Below are 16,749 nucleotides of genomic sequence, written 5' to 3' on the forward strand. Positions count from 1 at the left end.
TTTGCATCTTCTCACTGATGAACATTTTGTTATGACTTGGTGAAGCAAAGTTGATCATAATTAAACAAGGAGCGACTGTCCAAAGGTCAAGGTCAAATTTTGTATCTTTTCACTAATGAGCATTTTACGACATTATGAAGCAAAGTTGTTTGGAATTAAACAAACACATGCACTGAGGTAAAAAGTCGATGTCAAAGGTCAATGTCATTAGGTTCAAAGGTCAAGGTCAAATTTTGCATATTTTCACTGATGAACATTTTGTTATGATATGATGGAGCAAAGTTGATCAGAACTAAACAAGGAGTCAACTGACAAAGGTCAAGGTCATTGGGTCAAAGGTGAAGGTTAAATTTTGTATCTTTCCCTGATGAACATTTTGTTATGACATTATGCAGCAATGTTGGTCAGAATTAAACAAGGAGTCAATTGACCAAAGTTGAAGGTCAAATTTAGTATATTTTCACTGGTGAACATTTTATTTTGACATTTTGAAGCAATGTTTGTGGGAATTAAACAAGGAGTCATTTGACCAAAGACAAAGGTCAAGGTCAAATTTTGCGTCTTCTCACTGATGAACATTTTGTTATGACTTGATGAAGCAAAGTTGATCATAATTAAACAAGGAGCAACTGACCAAAGGTCAAGGTCAAATTTTGTAGCTTTTCACTAATGAGCATTTTACGACATTATGAATTTTTGCATCCTTTGCGATTATTTTTGAAGTCAAAATGTAAAACGTCAAGCTCAGCTATATGGGCAGATTGCTTCTTGATGATTATGGGGGATATATTGCCACAAGACGGGGCCCTTACTGACCTGTCAGTGGTCAAGTTGGGTTCATTTTCATTTGGGTAAAAATCAAAACGATTCTAAAAACAAGGGATGTAGGCGCCGTATCGTAAGATCTGCATTTCCGGTAGTTCAATCTAAATTGGATTTGTTTAACTAACTGTTGGATCGGTCTCTTGTCAAAAGTAAGTACATCTCATAGCAACTGATGACAACTCATATAACTGGGTTTGACAGTGTATTTTCAAATTCTAGTCGTTCACCTATTTACTAAAACAGTTATGTTTGGAACGAGAGAGATCGTTGTGTTCTGGCAGCCACATCCTCTGATAAAGCGAATCAAGGTCAAAATGGAAATTGCACAACTAGCAAACAAGAAGACTAACTTGCAAAAGGGAAAGTGCATATTGAATTTTAGAAAGAAATATCAAGAACTTCTTGAGAAATAACGTAGCAAACATTAAATGTCAAATTCCACGGTAGCTACTTTGTTGCCATCTTCATGCAAAACTAGTAAATCTGCAATGATATTGAACTTGGATACGAAAAGATCTGCTTAAAATGTACTTATTGAAAAATAGTCATAACAACCTTGGGCTGCCGAACTCAAAAATGGCTGTCCGGTAGCTATCCTGTTAATTGATTTTCATTTGTATCGAATAATGCATACAAGTCCTGGATACGTCTGTCCGTAATCATGTAAGGCTAGTGAATCTGATATTTTCACAACTCTTTTAAAAATTACAAAGAATTTCTGGATTCAATCGATACTTTGGAACGAAAACCAAGGCACGTACAGTGAAAGAAATTCAGAAAATATCAGAATTTTTATTTATTAATAAAGTTAAAGTTCACCAACAATCAGGATTTCCGTTGTAGATGTGGACTGCTGACAGACAAACTAACAACAGTATTTCGAGAGATAGAGGTTCACTCTTATGGGGAATGTCATTTAACGCTTTGGTTATCTTGGACCCCTCATGTCCAGCCCCTAGGCTTTGTCGCTAGCATGACTTCTTGTCGTCATCTGAGGATCATTTTAAATGACGGTGAAATTTCACGTAATATATTCAGAGGAGTTGCCATTGAAGTGTTAGAGAAAAATGCGCGGCCAGACCGGGATTCGGGCAAGGGGCCTCCGAACTGTTACATATGCTCTACCCACTTAGACGTAAAACGATTGGCAAAAGGTAATCAAATAGATCACATGACCTAAAATGAGTATTTCAGCAGTTACAGGAATTTCAGATCCAGAATTTGGTAAGTTTGTTGCGTCATGACGTTTCATCTCATATTGTGGCCTAAACGCAAGTTATTTTCAATTTTTTTCTTTAGTAAGGATATATACATGTATAAAGTGTCACTAATTTCAGCAATGACATGAACTTTGAATCTAGGATTCTTCGGCAGGTTTGACGAGTCGTCATATCACTCCACATATGAATGATACGATCTCTGGTAGAGCACAATGCAGGTACGTAATTTAAAGGTTGATATTATAAAATTCACAGTATGCTACCCCGTATTCTTTCCAACTCTGATTTACCAGCAGGGTTGAAGAAAATATATTAAACATAGCTATATGTCCGTATCAACATATCTATATATGTTAACCCTTGGGAAAGAGAGTCCAACACTAAATTTCTTGTGAAATATCACATTTTATTTGGATTTCATATACAAAAATAAATGTAAAACACCATAATCCAAAATTTCAAACTTAACAAAGAAAAACAGATTTATGGATTGTGCCCATGTTTTGGATTACATTAAATACAGTAAACATGATTGATATACGTATGATTGTATTCACATTAAGTAGAACCCAACTTTTATACATAAAATTGTCATGTTATGATTTATGGATTGTGCCCATGTTTTGGATTACATTGAAGTAATTGTAACATTAAATACAGTAAACATGATTGATATACATATGAAATAATTCACTTTAAGTAGAACCAAACTTTTATACATAAAATTGTCATGTTATGATTTATGCTTATTCAGAATGACATTTGTAAAATTCAGAATGTTGTACATCAATACAATATGTACTCTGGAGTGCAGTCTTGAAATATCAAAGTTTTTGTTTTCATATATCAGAAAATTGATTTCCTTGACTACTCGGGTTCCCTTCTGTAATTCTTCATGTTTTATCCTAATTTTCCTTCTCAAAATTCAATACCAACGACCCTATATATATATACGGAGTCCTAATAAAGAGATATTTTACCCTGGAGTAGGATGTATTTGATTCCACAGTAATGAAGACTGCCGCGCCCTTTGGTCCCAGATTCCCCATTATTCTGTGTTAAACGCACCAAAGTCGCACAATACCCTGAAGACGTAATGGTCGACAGTACTGTGTCCACTTCAACAAAACATTGATTAACTTGAATTTGGTTGCATTCTGTCAATACCTCATACTTTTATGAAACGCATTTGTCTTCAGCGTTAGCTTTCACGTGAACAAAACACGATTGTCATTTTCAGGGGGGATGATGGAATAGAAAATGATAAATTATTTAACCATAATACGCTTAGTTTATACACAGGACCCAAAACAAAACTGGTACTTATAACAGGAAGTTTTAACTACAATCTATACAGAGACATTATACAAATAATTTCCCCGAAAGCACGCATGCACAGCAAACATGGAGGGACGTCCTTAAATGACCTTAGCTGTTGACAGAACGTTAAGAAATAAAACCAAAACCATACCTCCCATCATTCCAATCTGTTAATTTGATTTGTGATTGAAAACATTACTTGTAGCTAGGACTACGAATAAAGCAAACAATCTGGTCCAGTACATTATAAGACAAGACTATTTCAGTCTCTAAAACAATCATTTGATATATATATTGGAATGTAATAGAGTGACAACTATAACAATTCTTAATTAACAAAAATGTGTGAAAAGCAGCTTATTAAATAGGAATTGGTTATCAATGTGAGTGACACCATGGAATTAAATAACAGGTTAATTGGCTGAAGAAAAACAAATCGGTTTCATAACGATTAAAACGCACACTGTGGGTCATTATCCCGGCTAAAGCCTAGCTGATTTGTTATTAGTGTCTTACTAACCTGGAATGCATGGTGTATATAATCTAAGTTTCAAATACATTTTTTGTCATGTTAGCAGCAGCTTTCTGCACCAACTTAACAAATATTACTTCGTGAGATAATTCTGATAAAAATGAAAGACGAAGTCAAAATATCAAAGCATTAGAGATTTACTTTTTCCTGACTAGCTGCAACTTCATTTCCGGGTCATACGTTCCTGGCTATGCTTTTTCTGAAATAACAAGTTAAATATAGTTTCATTTTCATGATTCATACTTAGGTAGCAGTATACTTGGGTAGCAGTAGAAATGGCCCGACTCTGATAAACAAGGCACATGTCGAGGAAATGTAAACACAGCGGATTTACCCTACACAACACATGTATACATGTATATATATTTGTAAACTGCATTACATTTACAATACATATAAAGTACTGAGAAGTGTATAAACCTCTTTTTTCTATGTATGTCACTTGTGTGAAAACCATGGTAACCCCATCAAAAATTACCAAAATATGCCAAAATTGTAAAGTTGTAAAACTTGATTTTTTGCAATTTTGCGTCGTGTGCTGTTGTCAAAATTTTACCCCCTGTAAAGCTTGCTTTTCATGTGTTTTTTTTTTTTTTTTACAAATGTGAAGCTCACATAGCCCACTTCATCATGCTTATACCAATTTTAGTTCAGTTTTATTTTCATATTTTTTTTACATATCATTATACAGGGGTTAGCCATTTAACAAAAATATCACACATGGCCACAACCCTCTACTGTATACTGCTACCTTATGACTCTATAATTGTCTACAAACCTAGACTGATAATGATCATTCGTCTGATGACAATTACATCTAATATCAAACCTCACAACACTGATCAGTGAAACAAGAAAACTGCGAATTCAAAAATATGATTTATTCCCTATTCGTTTACAACCATTGAAGTCAAATCGCGAAATTAGTACTCAAAAATCACTTATTCCCTGCCCCCTTATTCAGTTGTCCTCCTTATTCGGTCACCGACGGACTTGACTTGTGTCTATAGCCAGCCTCTGAGTGGTTCTGATACAACTGAACTTACCTGTGTCGGTACTGTGTGAATAGCCAGCCTCTAAGGAATGGGACAATGAGACTGCCAAGTAAGATCTGTGATGGATGATATACCAGGAGGGGAATAGCAATCACGGACATGGACGGGTCACCGCTGAATATTATCTTTATTATAGGAATACCTGCAAGTAAATCACAGATTTGGGCAAAGCAGAGATTTACACGGAGACACAAAGAAAGTTCTAGACATCGACCAAGTGTTCCGTAATTAGGTAAGGAAACGTCTTGTTCTTCGTCAACAATACCCGCATTGTAAATCTATATCAAAACTAAATTATGTCACGTCAACAAAACAAGGAACACTTGTGAGCAAAATAAAAAGCATCGCCCTTCATATCATGCATGTTTGGAATCCCTATGTGGTTAGTCTATGCACCAGCAGTCGACACCTATCACGAAAATCATGAATAGCAAGCTATTTCGTCTTTGCGTATTGCAGAGTGATCTTCTCTTGTGAGCAGGTATTGATTGTTGCGTCATTGGTTTGTGTGAGAAAACTACGTCGTTTTCTCAAAAATTAATGACGTTACTCTCACAAACAAATGTCGTAACAATCAATACCTGCTCACAAGAGCAGATAACTCTGCAATATGAAAAGAAGGAATTGAATACCGAATCACCTGCGACATGTAAACATCATGCATTTGTAGGTCGGGTAAGCAGGGATGCTGCTATTGATTAATGATGTCCGTTATCGTAAAGCTTAGTAGTAAGCCGGAAGCCGTTCATGCAAGTCGTGTAAGTAAACATCGTGGAAAGCGGCTTTTAAAAAGTAGGAAAGGATATAATATATAATGTCCTTAAATAATTTTAAGCTCATGGGGTATACACGATCGACGTTGTCAATAGATCTCTCATTTTTGAATGACAGCACAAATCGCCAATATATCTGAAAGTGAAATTGAATGACTTGACTAGGTGTCTGTTAACAGTCCTAAAAGACTCTTCAAGAAGTTAAGCCGAAGATAAAAACGAAAGTAAGTCAGCCTGAAGTAGGACACAGTTTGAACATATTGTCAACTAGGAATTTCAATTCAATCTTTATATTTGTATCGCCATAACGTTTACCTCTACTGGAAAAGAAAGCTTTCGTACCAAAACAACGAAAAGTATTGGAAGAAGAAACATTTTTTGAGGGGAGGAGGTTCAAGATTGAGTTAATGATTTAGAGTTCGTCAAAAGTGAATTATATTCTTGAGTGTACAGTGTCACAATACGGCTATAGACCTTATTTAATGGTACCGAAAATGATAGCAAGAAGTTTGGATAATGGCTTGGTTCAGCAACTAGAACAGCCAGCGAAAAAAAATGTGTATAAGGATTCTTGTGATTTTTCGTAATGCAATACAAACGTGGTAGGTCTGTATCAATAGTATTAATGGATATTTGGAAAGATCGTTATACACAAAAGTGATATTAAAAATTTCGAAAAATTAGAAATATTAAGGTAGGGTTTCCGTGGTTATCAAGCAAGTCCGATTCTTTTTGCAAGCAGGCAATGTAATAGTGTTTGCAGACAAAGATTAAGTTATGGAATGCCTTGCCTGCAGACACAGCTACATAACATGTAATGTAGATTGCTAAGTGTGGTTTGGACATCGACGTCAAGAACTACGTACAAACATGTTTTTTTGTTTTCATTTTGGATTTGAAGCAGGTAATTCTTTTTATCAAAGACAGACCCCGATATTTCATCAGCTTGGAAAGTGAATCCAATTTAGTATTCTCACGTTATGTTGGACTTGATAATCTGACCCTCTCTGAGAGTGATTCCAAAGTAGCCTGCGCTCTACGTTCATCATGCGCTAGATATGTCCACAGTGGAACTACAATTCAAACTTACAGGCGATTTAACTCGTGCAAAATATTGGCAAAAGGGATATTTAGCTGGAGGTCCAGAGAAGTACAAGGAAAGTTGAGGGAACTATTTTGGAAGGTAAGGTAAACACACATCGAAATCACAAGGAACACCAACGAGCATGATTAAAATATTTCTAAATTCGATCATAACGATGACCATAAAACTGTTCTGGTCATTTACCTGCATATTCCGAAACCTGTTGTAGTAACGAAAATCGTGATATTCGTAGCAAGTCATTTAATACCGAAACAACTGCAACATGTATAAAAAAAAGGATCATCCATGTGTAAGCAACCACAATTCGAACTCAAAATAAATAAAACATTGAGACCCTTGAAAAAGTACAAAGTGACTTCGAGCGAGTATTCCGGAAGGGTAAGCGTCTCCTACTTAATCTAAGACACTCGCTATGTATAGCTAGGCCATATCGAAGTAATGTCAGTGAACACGGAACAGCAAGATACACCGTAATGGTATTTTTATTGGTAGGGTGTGATTATTTTGTCAGGGCTATTTTCTATTTACAGAAACAAATGCCTGTGGATATGGACATCTATCGCAGAAAACATGATATTGGGAGCAAGCTCCTGGATGCCGTATCAACTGCAACATGTTAACTCCGTTGGTTGGGAAGCAGTTTTATATGTATAAAATCTATCAAAATCAGAAAATCGAAATCATACAGAATAGTAGTGACCCGTCTTAGTTGTCAAGTACGAAGTAAAGATCAAGAAAACCAGCTGAAGAAGCTGTACTGTCCTACAAGTGTGGATATTCTTACTGACTTGTAGCTCAACGTAGTGTGACAGAAAAACAGGGAGGCTACAGTCAAGGAAGGTTATGTTCAAGACCAGCAAATCAAAATTGTGACATTTAGATTTGTTATAAAATGTCTTTGTTACTCGTATTACGTAAGTTTAAGAGGGAATTTATTTTGTACGATTTACATGGTCAATTTTTTTTCTTTTCAGACACATCTCATCGTCTATTTTTTTGAAAGAGAAATTTTGAGAATTTTGCAAAGTTTTGTTATCAGTCCTGGTAAACTCTTCAATATGTTCCTCCTCATATGACAAAAACGCAGATCAGTCGGCGGAGTGGCACCATTTGTTCCCATGCAAATAAATATAATCCGCCGCTTGCCATGCCATCAATGCCAATAAGTTATATTTTAATAAGAAATTATACATTTCATGTTTCAATCTACAACAGAATGCATCCTATTTCATGTTTCAATCTACAACTGAATGCATCCTGTTTGATGTTTCAATCTACAACAGAATACATCCTATTTCATGTTTCAATCTACAACAGAATGCATCCTGTTTGATGTTTCAATCTACAACAGAATGCATCCTGTTTCATGTTTCAATCTACAACTGAATGCATCCTGTTTGATGTTTCAATCTACAGCAGAATACATCCTATTTCATGTTTCAATCTACAACAGAATGCATCCTGTTTGATGTTTCAATCTACAACAGAATGCATCCTGTTTGATGTTTCATTCTACAACAGAATGCATCCTGTTTGATGTTTCAATCTACAACAGAATGCATCCTATTTCATGTTTCAATCTACAACAGAATGCATCCTGTTCACACTTTAGAAGGGTAATCTACCTACCCAGCGTGACCGACTTGTGTGTGGCACAGAACATTAGAGCCGGACAGTCCGCTGATTGGAATCCTGCTGACCTCCACGAGGAGACAACAAATATTAATGTCAACAAAATGGCCTGAATTATCACAACTGAAAATAGATAATAATATAGAAAATAGATATATAATATATAATATGAACTTTAATAATATTACAATAAATTTTAATTCTTATTACTCAAATGTATCTCTCCTATACTGCTGTCTAGTTTTTATTTATTTCACAAACATATATACGGATAACACAAACTGACTCACAGACAAAGCAGTAATGTTACAAAACGCTGACACAAGACCAGACATATCCATATCATCATTAGAGGACTGTTAAAAAGTGAAGTCGCAACTACTAGGAAGTTAAATGGATACTTACTGAGCAGTATGATAGACATGAGGTTTATGGCGTCTAAGTTGATATCCTTATGAGAAAATGTATCACAGAAGGTAGTGTATATAATAAGTAACAGAATTCCACTGAAAAGAAGAAAGATACAAATATTTCAATTAAGGTGTTGGCATGCAAACCAATTACAGATACATGTATTTGGATTTTTTATGCTCATAGTCAAAATAAACTAGGTTTGACTTTTGTTACTCGTCTTATATCTTATTTGGTTGAAGGTTCCTTATGTCAAGACTTGGCACTAAGTCTTTAGTCATACATACTTGTAAACCAACTTTTAGTCCTGATAGAAAGCATTTTAAATTGCACATAATTTACATGGAAATCGAGACAGAAATGTGACTTAGAATAGAAAATATCGGGATTTTGAAGTCTTCAGTGAGGACAAAAGAATAAAGTTAAGGTAAGTCTGAAATATTTAAAATAAATGAATTTATGCTATCTTTAATACATACAGTTTTGAACCACACAGATCAGAATACATCGCAATGCAGATTTTCATTTAAAGTAGATCTACATGTAGATTTCAGTACTGGTGGTTGTCTGCTAGCGCAAAACGTATGTTGAGCACGTGTGTAGCCAAACAAAAATAAATTCATCATTTCAAGAAATTAATCACCAAAACGCCTGTGTATTTTATTGATTATGCATTTATATTCAAGTACGAAATCGTACCCCTGTTGATGAAGGGAGGAAAATTCAAAATAACATAGCAGTCTATATTGCCGGGAAAATGTAAATATAACCCGTGGATGTATGAAAACTTGGTTGTGATTTTCGGGTGAGCCTGGTTTTAGCAGCCACCTGTCTTAAGAGGCCAATTTCCGCCGGTCCCTTGGGTGGCCTCTTTATACAGGTTTGACTGTATAAGGAAAATGAGTCTGTTCATACTTTCCTGACTTAAAGAAAGTAGTCATGTCCACACTTTCCTGTGGTAAAGGAAGGGAAGTAACCTTTTTTAGCTATGGGGAGTAACTCAATTTACTTTCATAAGTTGAGAGAAGTAACTATTCTTACCTTCCTATGCTGCCAAATGGTATATGTGTTCTCTCCAGCCATACTCTTACAAAGTGCCGCACAACCTGGCCAGTTATGAGTGGCACAACTACTGTCATACACAATTGGACTATGATGGTAGTGATGGGCACATCTGCTTGGGAACCTACCTACAATGTGCAGACATTTTTTTTAGATACTCCGATACCTGACTGCTCTTTGTTACTCAAAGTACAGACCAGTTTTATGCTCCAGTACTGGCCTGTTTTGTATATAATAATCTCAATCAAAATATTTCACAAGTTTGACTCAAATTTTACAGGATTATATAGAAACATTTAGAGAAATTTCTCAAGTGAATAACACAGCTTTGGTAATGTTTGTTTCCTGATCCAGAAGTTCCTTTAAGTGACATTGATAATTTCATAATAGAATATTTCAATAACAAATTCAGAAGAGAAATTTTAAGAAGACAAAAATTCAAATCAAAACAAAGTCTCTTTAAAGATTTTTTGTATGGCTTATGCAGCAATAGTTTTTCATTAAGAGACAGTCAGAGGAAAAGAACTTAAAGATTTAATACAAGATTTGGAAGATAGGGATAATGTAGATGTTGAGGAACTAAATGAGAAAAAAACTGAGTTAGAAAATATCAGGCTACATAAGATTAAGGGAAGTATTATAAGATCAAGAGCTAAATGGTTAGAAGAAGGGGAAAAGTCTACCAAATATTTTTTTAACTTGGAGAATAGAAATTTTACTTCTAAGATTATTCAGAAATTAGAAAAAGAATATGGAGAGATTGTTACAAATCAGATAGAAATCCTTGACGAAGTTAGATTATTTTATGAAAAACTATATGCAGCAGACAGTAATATAGAGGATGTTGATTTAGAAGATTATTTAGAAAATTTTGAAGTTCCTAAATTGAATAGAATAGAATCTAATAAATTAGAAGGTCTTATTACACTTGACGAAGCCTCTTTGACAATGAAAAATATGAAACATAATAAAAGCCCAGGGTCTGCTGGTTTCACTACTGAATTTTTTAAATGTTTTTGGAGACAACTTGGTGATTTTGTAGTTAGATCTATAAATTTTGGTTATGAAATAGGTCAACTTTCCATTGTTCAAAGACAGGGTATCATTACTTGCATTCAAAAAGATAATAAACCTAGTCCCTTCATCAAAAACTGGCGTCCTATTTCTCTTTTGAATATAGTTTATAAAATAGCTTCAGGAACAATAGCAGGTAGGGTAATAGCATTAGAAATTGGATTAAAGTTTTTCATTGTAATATTAGTTCTGCTATAAACCAAGGAGGTACTCTTTCTCAATTTTTCATTGTCAAAAGAGGCTGTCGTCAAGGTGATCCCATCGCACCGTATATTTTTATTCTTTGCGCTGAAATGCTAGCAATTCGGTTGAGAAATAACAGGAAAGTCAAAGGTATAAATATTAACAATTTTCCAATTATACTTTCACAATATGCAGATGACAGTTCACTTATACTAGATGGATCCGAGGAGTCGCTTACTGAATCTATAAAGGAATTGAACACTTTTGCTAGAATATCTGGTCTAAAAATTAATCTGAACAAAACACAAGTAGTATGGATAGGGAGTAAGAGATACAGTAATGATATTTTATTACCGGAAGTAAATCTTCAGTGGGGTGCAGAACAGTTTAAGCTTCTTGGAGTAGAATTTCATGTAGACCTACATAGGATACCAAAACTAAACTTTGATAAAAAAAAACTTGGTAAGCTTAAATCTATTATTAATTTGTGGAAAAGAAGATCTATTACACCTATTGGTAAAATACATGTCATGAAGTCATTAATGGTATCCCAATTTAATCACTTGTTTATTTCTTTACCAAATCCCAATGACAAATTTCTTCATAAACTCAATTGTATCCTTTATGAATTTCTTTGGAATGGTAAGGTTGATAAAATAAAGAAAGATGTTGTTGTTAAAAATTATAGAGATGGAGGTCTTAAGATGGTACACTTATTGTCATTTATAGAATCTTTAAAATTAAGTTGGATAAGGAGGCTTCTCCAAAAACAAGGCAAATGGCAGGAGATATTAAAAACATATATCAATATTGATCTTCTCTTTAACTGTGGTAATAAATATATATCTATATGCTAAAATACAAGTACAAATTTGTTCTGGAAAGATGTATTTAAAGCATGGAGGAGACTTTCTTATAAGGAAGATTTTGTAAGGGAAAAGGGACAATCGTTTTTAAAATTGCCTTTATGGTATAATAAAAGTTTAACTATAAATCAGAAGTGTGTATTTTATCCTGAATGGTTTAGATGTGGAATTACTATTTTTAATGATTTGATAAAAAAAATCCCCCACACTTTCTGCAGTATTATGGTATCCTTTCAGCTCTTAGAAGATATATTAATCAAAACAATATTGGGCATAATACCACTGTAGGCTTAGTGCATCCAATGATTCCCCTTAATTTGGATTTTTGTTTTACAAAAACACCAAAGGAGCTAATGACTTTTATGTAATACTTTCTGAAAATAAGATTATTCCAACTGGTAGGAAGAAATGGGGAGAAATATTTGACATTACGGACAACAAATGGGAGAAAATATATCAAATTCCATTTCGCACAACTACTAATACAAAACTCCAGTGGCTCCAAGTAAGAATTCTCCATCATATTTTGACAACAAATATATATCTATGCAAAGCCGGTCTCTCTAATAATCCTTTATGTGTTTTTTGTAATCTAGATAGGGAAACAATAATTCATACATTATGGGAGTGTGCCATTGTACAAAATTTCCTATACAGTTTTGAAACATTACTAGAAGCTTTAATTATCCCATTTTCTTTTAATAAGGAATCCTTCCTTTTTGGAATAGTGTCACAGTCAGGAATAGGCAACAGACTAGATAATGAAATTTTGATTATGANGAAAATTTTGTAAGAAAACTGGAAAGAGAATGGAAAAAATGGAACCACCGCCTGGAATTATAAGCCAAAATTAAATAATTTAATATCATCAAGTCAGCAGATACAATACATCTTCTCCCACAGTATAGTTCTCATTTTATATTTTGAAAATACACTGATGCATATACATGTAGCCAGCACACACTAAGTTTTCACAAGGACTTTTTTTTGACAGTTATGTCCCTTTTACCATACCTGTATTGAATCTTGCCTGAACTCCAAATATATATTTTTTGTTCCTTTTTTGTGAATCTAAGTTGATAATTCTGTCTGAACTTATTAAAGTTAATTTCTTTTATGATATAAATATATTTTGTCCTGAGTATTACCCTCATTTCTCAGTCACCTTTATATGGCTGTATTTACTTGCAGTTTAAAGCCGAAAGCACCTTACTGACAATTAATACAGAAGATTATCTTATAATCTTATTCTAAACCTAAAGTTTGTTTATTAGTTTCTCCTTTTTCTTCCTCTTTCTGTTGACTTTCTCCGTTTTTCATTGCTATTTTTTTTCGTTCTTCTTCTTTTCTATTCTCTCTCTCTCTCTGTTCTCATGAAGGCAATATATGTGTACATTGGTACCATTACATGTACTTGTGTCTAAATATATCAACTGATGTAAGTAAGAGTATATATGAGTCGTGTGAGGTCTGAATATATAATATGAACTGTTTGAATGTAAATATACCATATATTGCAAAAAAAACTTGAATAAAAAGAAAATTACANAAAAAGAGACTGTCAGGGTTTTCTGATACCATTACAAATGTATAGCATAAAAATCATTAAAATGAATTTTCAAATGAAAAAAATCATTATAATTATATAATAATCTTTTATAAGAAAAGAAATAATCCCTTAGTGTAAATAAGGGCCAGGAAGGAACTCAACTGACGGAGAACAATGACTGAAAAGTCACATCTAAACTAACAAAATATGATTATAAAACATAAAGCTAATCATCACTAAATCCTTTGGTGCACTTTAAACTTTGTAAAAAGCAATAAATGTTGCATATTCAATAAGGAAATTTAGACATCTTAAAGTATTGACCGAAACATTACACATATGTTTATATTTTGTTACTTACCACCATTAAAATGAGAGTTGGTGTCACAAATATACCCTGAAATAAGCCATCCAATAACATGAGTAAGTATACCAAAACATGTTCTTTAACAGCTAATCACCAATATTTACTATATTGTTTTATCAATTTAATTTATAAAGTTTTACTTATTTACAAAAGTAATGAATTTGATGGTAACAAAATATGCATTTAACTTAAATATATAGATTATTGTCTTTGAAAAAAAATGTCATCTTTTAAATATATTTTTTCAATTCAATGATAATCTGATATATGTTACAATTTCATTAATCAACTTTCCAGAGGATTTTGTATTGACCTGCTCCAAACATAAACACATTTAACAACAGAAAAGATCAACTTTGGCAGAATGAAGAACTTTTTCAGAACTAACTATTGGGCAAATGTAAATAACAATGAACTTTAAATCTGCATTATACAATCGTTTAACTTAGAGTCCAGTGTAGAGGAGCTCCATCAGATCCTGAACTGGAAACTAACTTTAACTAACTTAAACATAAGAATTCCACATACCAAAAAACTTCCAAAAGCTGAATTGAAAATAGCTGCAGCCTACAAATGTAAATGGTGAGAGATAGATAATATGAATTATAAGGCTGTATCTAAAACAAAATTGTAAAAAATATAAAAGTGATATGTGCAACTTTTCATACAATCAAAGTACAGTACACAAAGTAACATTTTATAGCGTTATTTTACATTTTTCATTGATATACAATTGAAAATGAAAATTAACCCTGGTACTATTTTACAAAACAAATGATTATTCTTTTTTTTAACATTTGAATAGGTTTTTCTATATATGAAAAACATCATTCAATAAAATACAAAAAAATATGCTCAGGCTATTTGAAAAATGATCAGGGCATTCATATTAATGAAAACTACATGCAGCACATTTCAGCATTCCTACCTGATTTCCATTAGCTGCTTTAGTCAGGATCACAGCAGAAGACACTGGCGGAGGCATGCAGCCAAGCACCTTAAGACTGAAACCAATTTACATGTATGATGTATTAGAGAGTTCTGTGGAAATCATATACAAAATGTACAATATTAATTACTGTTGGATTTGTTCATTTAAAATAGTTTTTTATACATCATGAAAACCAGATATATTTAATTTTACAATATCAATTCAATTTATCTTATTTACTGTTACACATAATAGGTGTTTTTTTATATATATATCCATTTAATATGTTCCACATATAGTCTGGATTTGATGATGCTGATATTTAGTGAGATTCTGTTGTACACATTGATTCAGAATTCAGAAACTAGAATCTCCATTGTAGTAGGTTAGACTTTAACTTAGTATACATCTGTAACTGGTGGTAAACAAATACACGACTTATCTAACCTTACCCTTCTATGAGGTCTCTATCAAATGGCCCTGGTGCTAGTACTGTAGCCAAAGTCTGCATCAACATTGGGAATACAATGAATGTGAAGCCTTGTATGAAAACATGAATCTTCACTTGGAAAATAGCCTTGGTGAATTCCTGAATTAAAAAAAAAAAAGACAATTGATTTTACTTACAAAATAGAAACCATGAAAACCATTGAATTGCATGACAACATCAACTGCCAATTTTATATATACTTGAACGTTTAATATTAATTAGTGAACTTTTTCATACAATATATATCATACAATACAATGAACAAATGAAATGTAATAAAATTTAAAATAATTCACGTTTGTTTAATCTTTGAATTTTGATGTACAATTTTAATTTTTAAATCTCAACAACATCTGGACTTCGTTGCTAACAATTTTTTCTTCTTTTTTTTCTCTCTCAATAATCTGATGAACTCAAATATACACATTTAAAGAAAAGGTGTCTCATATTTATGTTGCAAGTAAATCATTTTAAAAATTAATTGACGATTAGCAATTTCATCTGTTATTTGGTAAAAATACCATTATGCATTTTAGTTCGTCATGTTCTGTATTCCATTGTTTTGTAATTTTTCTAATTCGAAAATTTAAATATCTCAAAATGTTATTGTCTATAGTCCTCATGCCACTTCGAGACAAAAAAAAGAGATTGTATTAAGCTTTCTATTGGTTGTCGACTACTACATGTATTATCAACTTTATCATTATCTCCCTTACCTCTGTTTTCAATGACAGGCCACTATTAAAGAAAATGATGAACACAGCAAAATACTTTACTGTGATTTCTGGTTTCAGAATACCTGAGAAATAAAAATTTGGACAGTCATAATATGACATTAGAATAAGAAATCACGTCCTTCATTTAATCAACCGTTAAACAGTAAAAAAGACCCTAAAGTTACGAAAAAAAATTCACCTAGTCTACCTCGGAGACGAATATACAAAGTATATATTTATATCTCTGATTGGCCTCAGTGCGATATTTGCTAAATAAGTACATTAGAAATTCATGTTTTTGAAATTATTAGGAATTTTAAAACATCTAACCTCCCTTTGAACCGATATCAGGGTCGAATTTGGCAAAGATGATTACAAAGACAATTCCTATAATAAACCAATTGTTTCTCAAAATACTGAGAGGTGTCATTGTATCACATCTAGAAATGAATGGTAGGCCTATTCCACGTTGGCGGAAGTGCCTGACAACACCTTTTTTGTGTCATTACGCTTAGGACATATTTTTCAAACTTATTAGTTAAAAGGAACTTTACCTGCCTTAATATACACTTTTCTTACACATTTATGTGCTCATGTATTCTTTAATTGTAACAATAGTAACATTTTGCTTATACTGT

General features: G+C 33.1%; 1 protein-coding gene across 1 annotated transcript; it reads right to left on the reverse strand.

Moving 5' to 3' along the window:
• Positions 1-2,450: 2,450 nt before the first annotated feature.
• LOC110458314 (sodium/bile acid cotransporter 7-B-like) lies at positions 2,451-16,579 on the reverse strand. Its single transcript, XM_021509969.1, has 11 exons — positions 16,442-16,579; positions 16,112-16,194; positions 15,358-15,494; positions 14,903-14,978; positions 14,503-14,541; positions 13,969-14,004; positions 9,915-10,063; positions 8,868-8,968; positions 8,460-8,585; positions 4,944-5,094; positions 2,451-4,096 (listed from the first exon to the last, which is right to left on the reverse strand). Exons 1-11 carry the CDS (start codon positions 16,539-16,541, stop codon positions 4,072-4,074), a joined length of 1,023 nt encoding a protein of 340 aa, XP_021365644.1. The 5' UTR covers positions 16,542-16,579; the 3' UTR covers positions 2,451-4,071.
• Positions 16,580-16,749: the final 170 nt, after the last annotated feature.

The sequence above is a fragment of the Mizuhopecten yessoensis genome, unplaced genomic scaffold (genome assembly GCF_002113885.1).
Source record: "Mizuhopecten yessoensis strain PY_sf001 unplaced genomic scaffold, ASM211388v2 scaffold1191, whole genome shotgun sequence".
In the NCBI taxonomy this organism is placed as follows: Eukaryota; Metazoa; Mollusca; class Bivalvia; order Pectinida; family Pectinidae; genus Mizuhopecten; species Mizuhopecten yessoensis.

Excerpts from the sequence above, each read along its gene's own strand:
- LOC110458314 (XM_021509969.1), bottom strand. The coding sequence starts at position 16,541 with ATGACACCTCTCAGTATTTTGAGAAACAATTGGTTTATTATAGGAATT. Across the intron at positions 15,495-16,111 it reads GCCTGTCATTGAAAACAGAG|GAATTCACCAAGGCTATTTT; the intron begins GTAAGGGAGATA and ends TTTTTAATTCAG. Across the intron at positions 14,005-14,502 it reads CAGCTTTTGGAAGTTTTTTG|GGTATATTTGTGACACCAAC; the intron begins GTATGTGGAATT and ends GGCTTATTTCAG.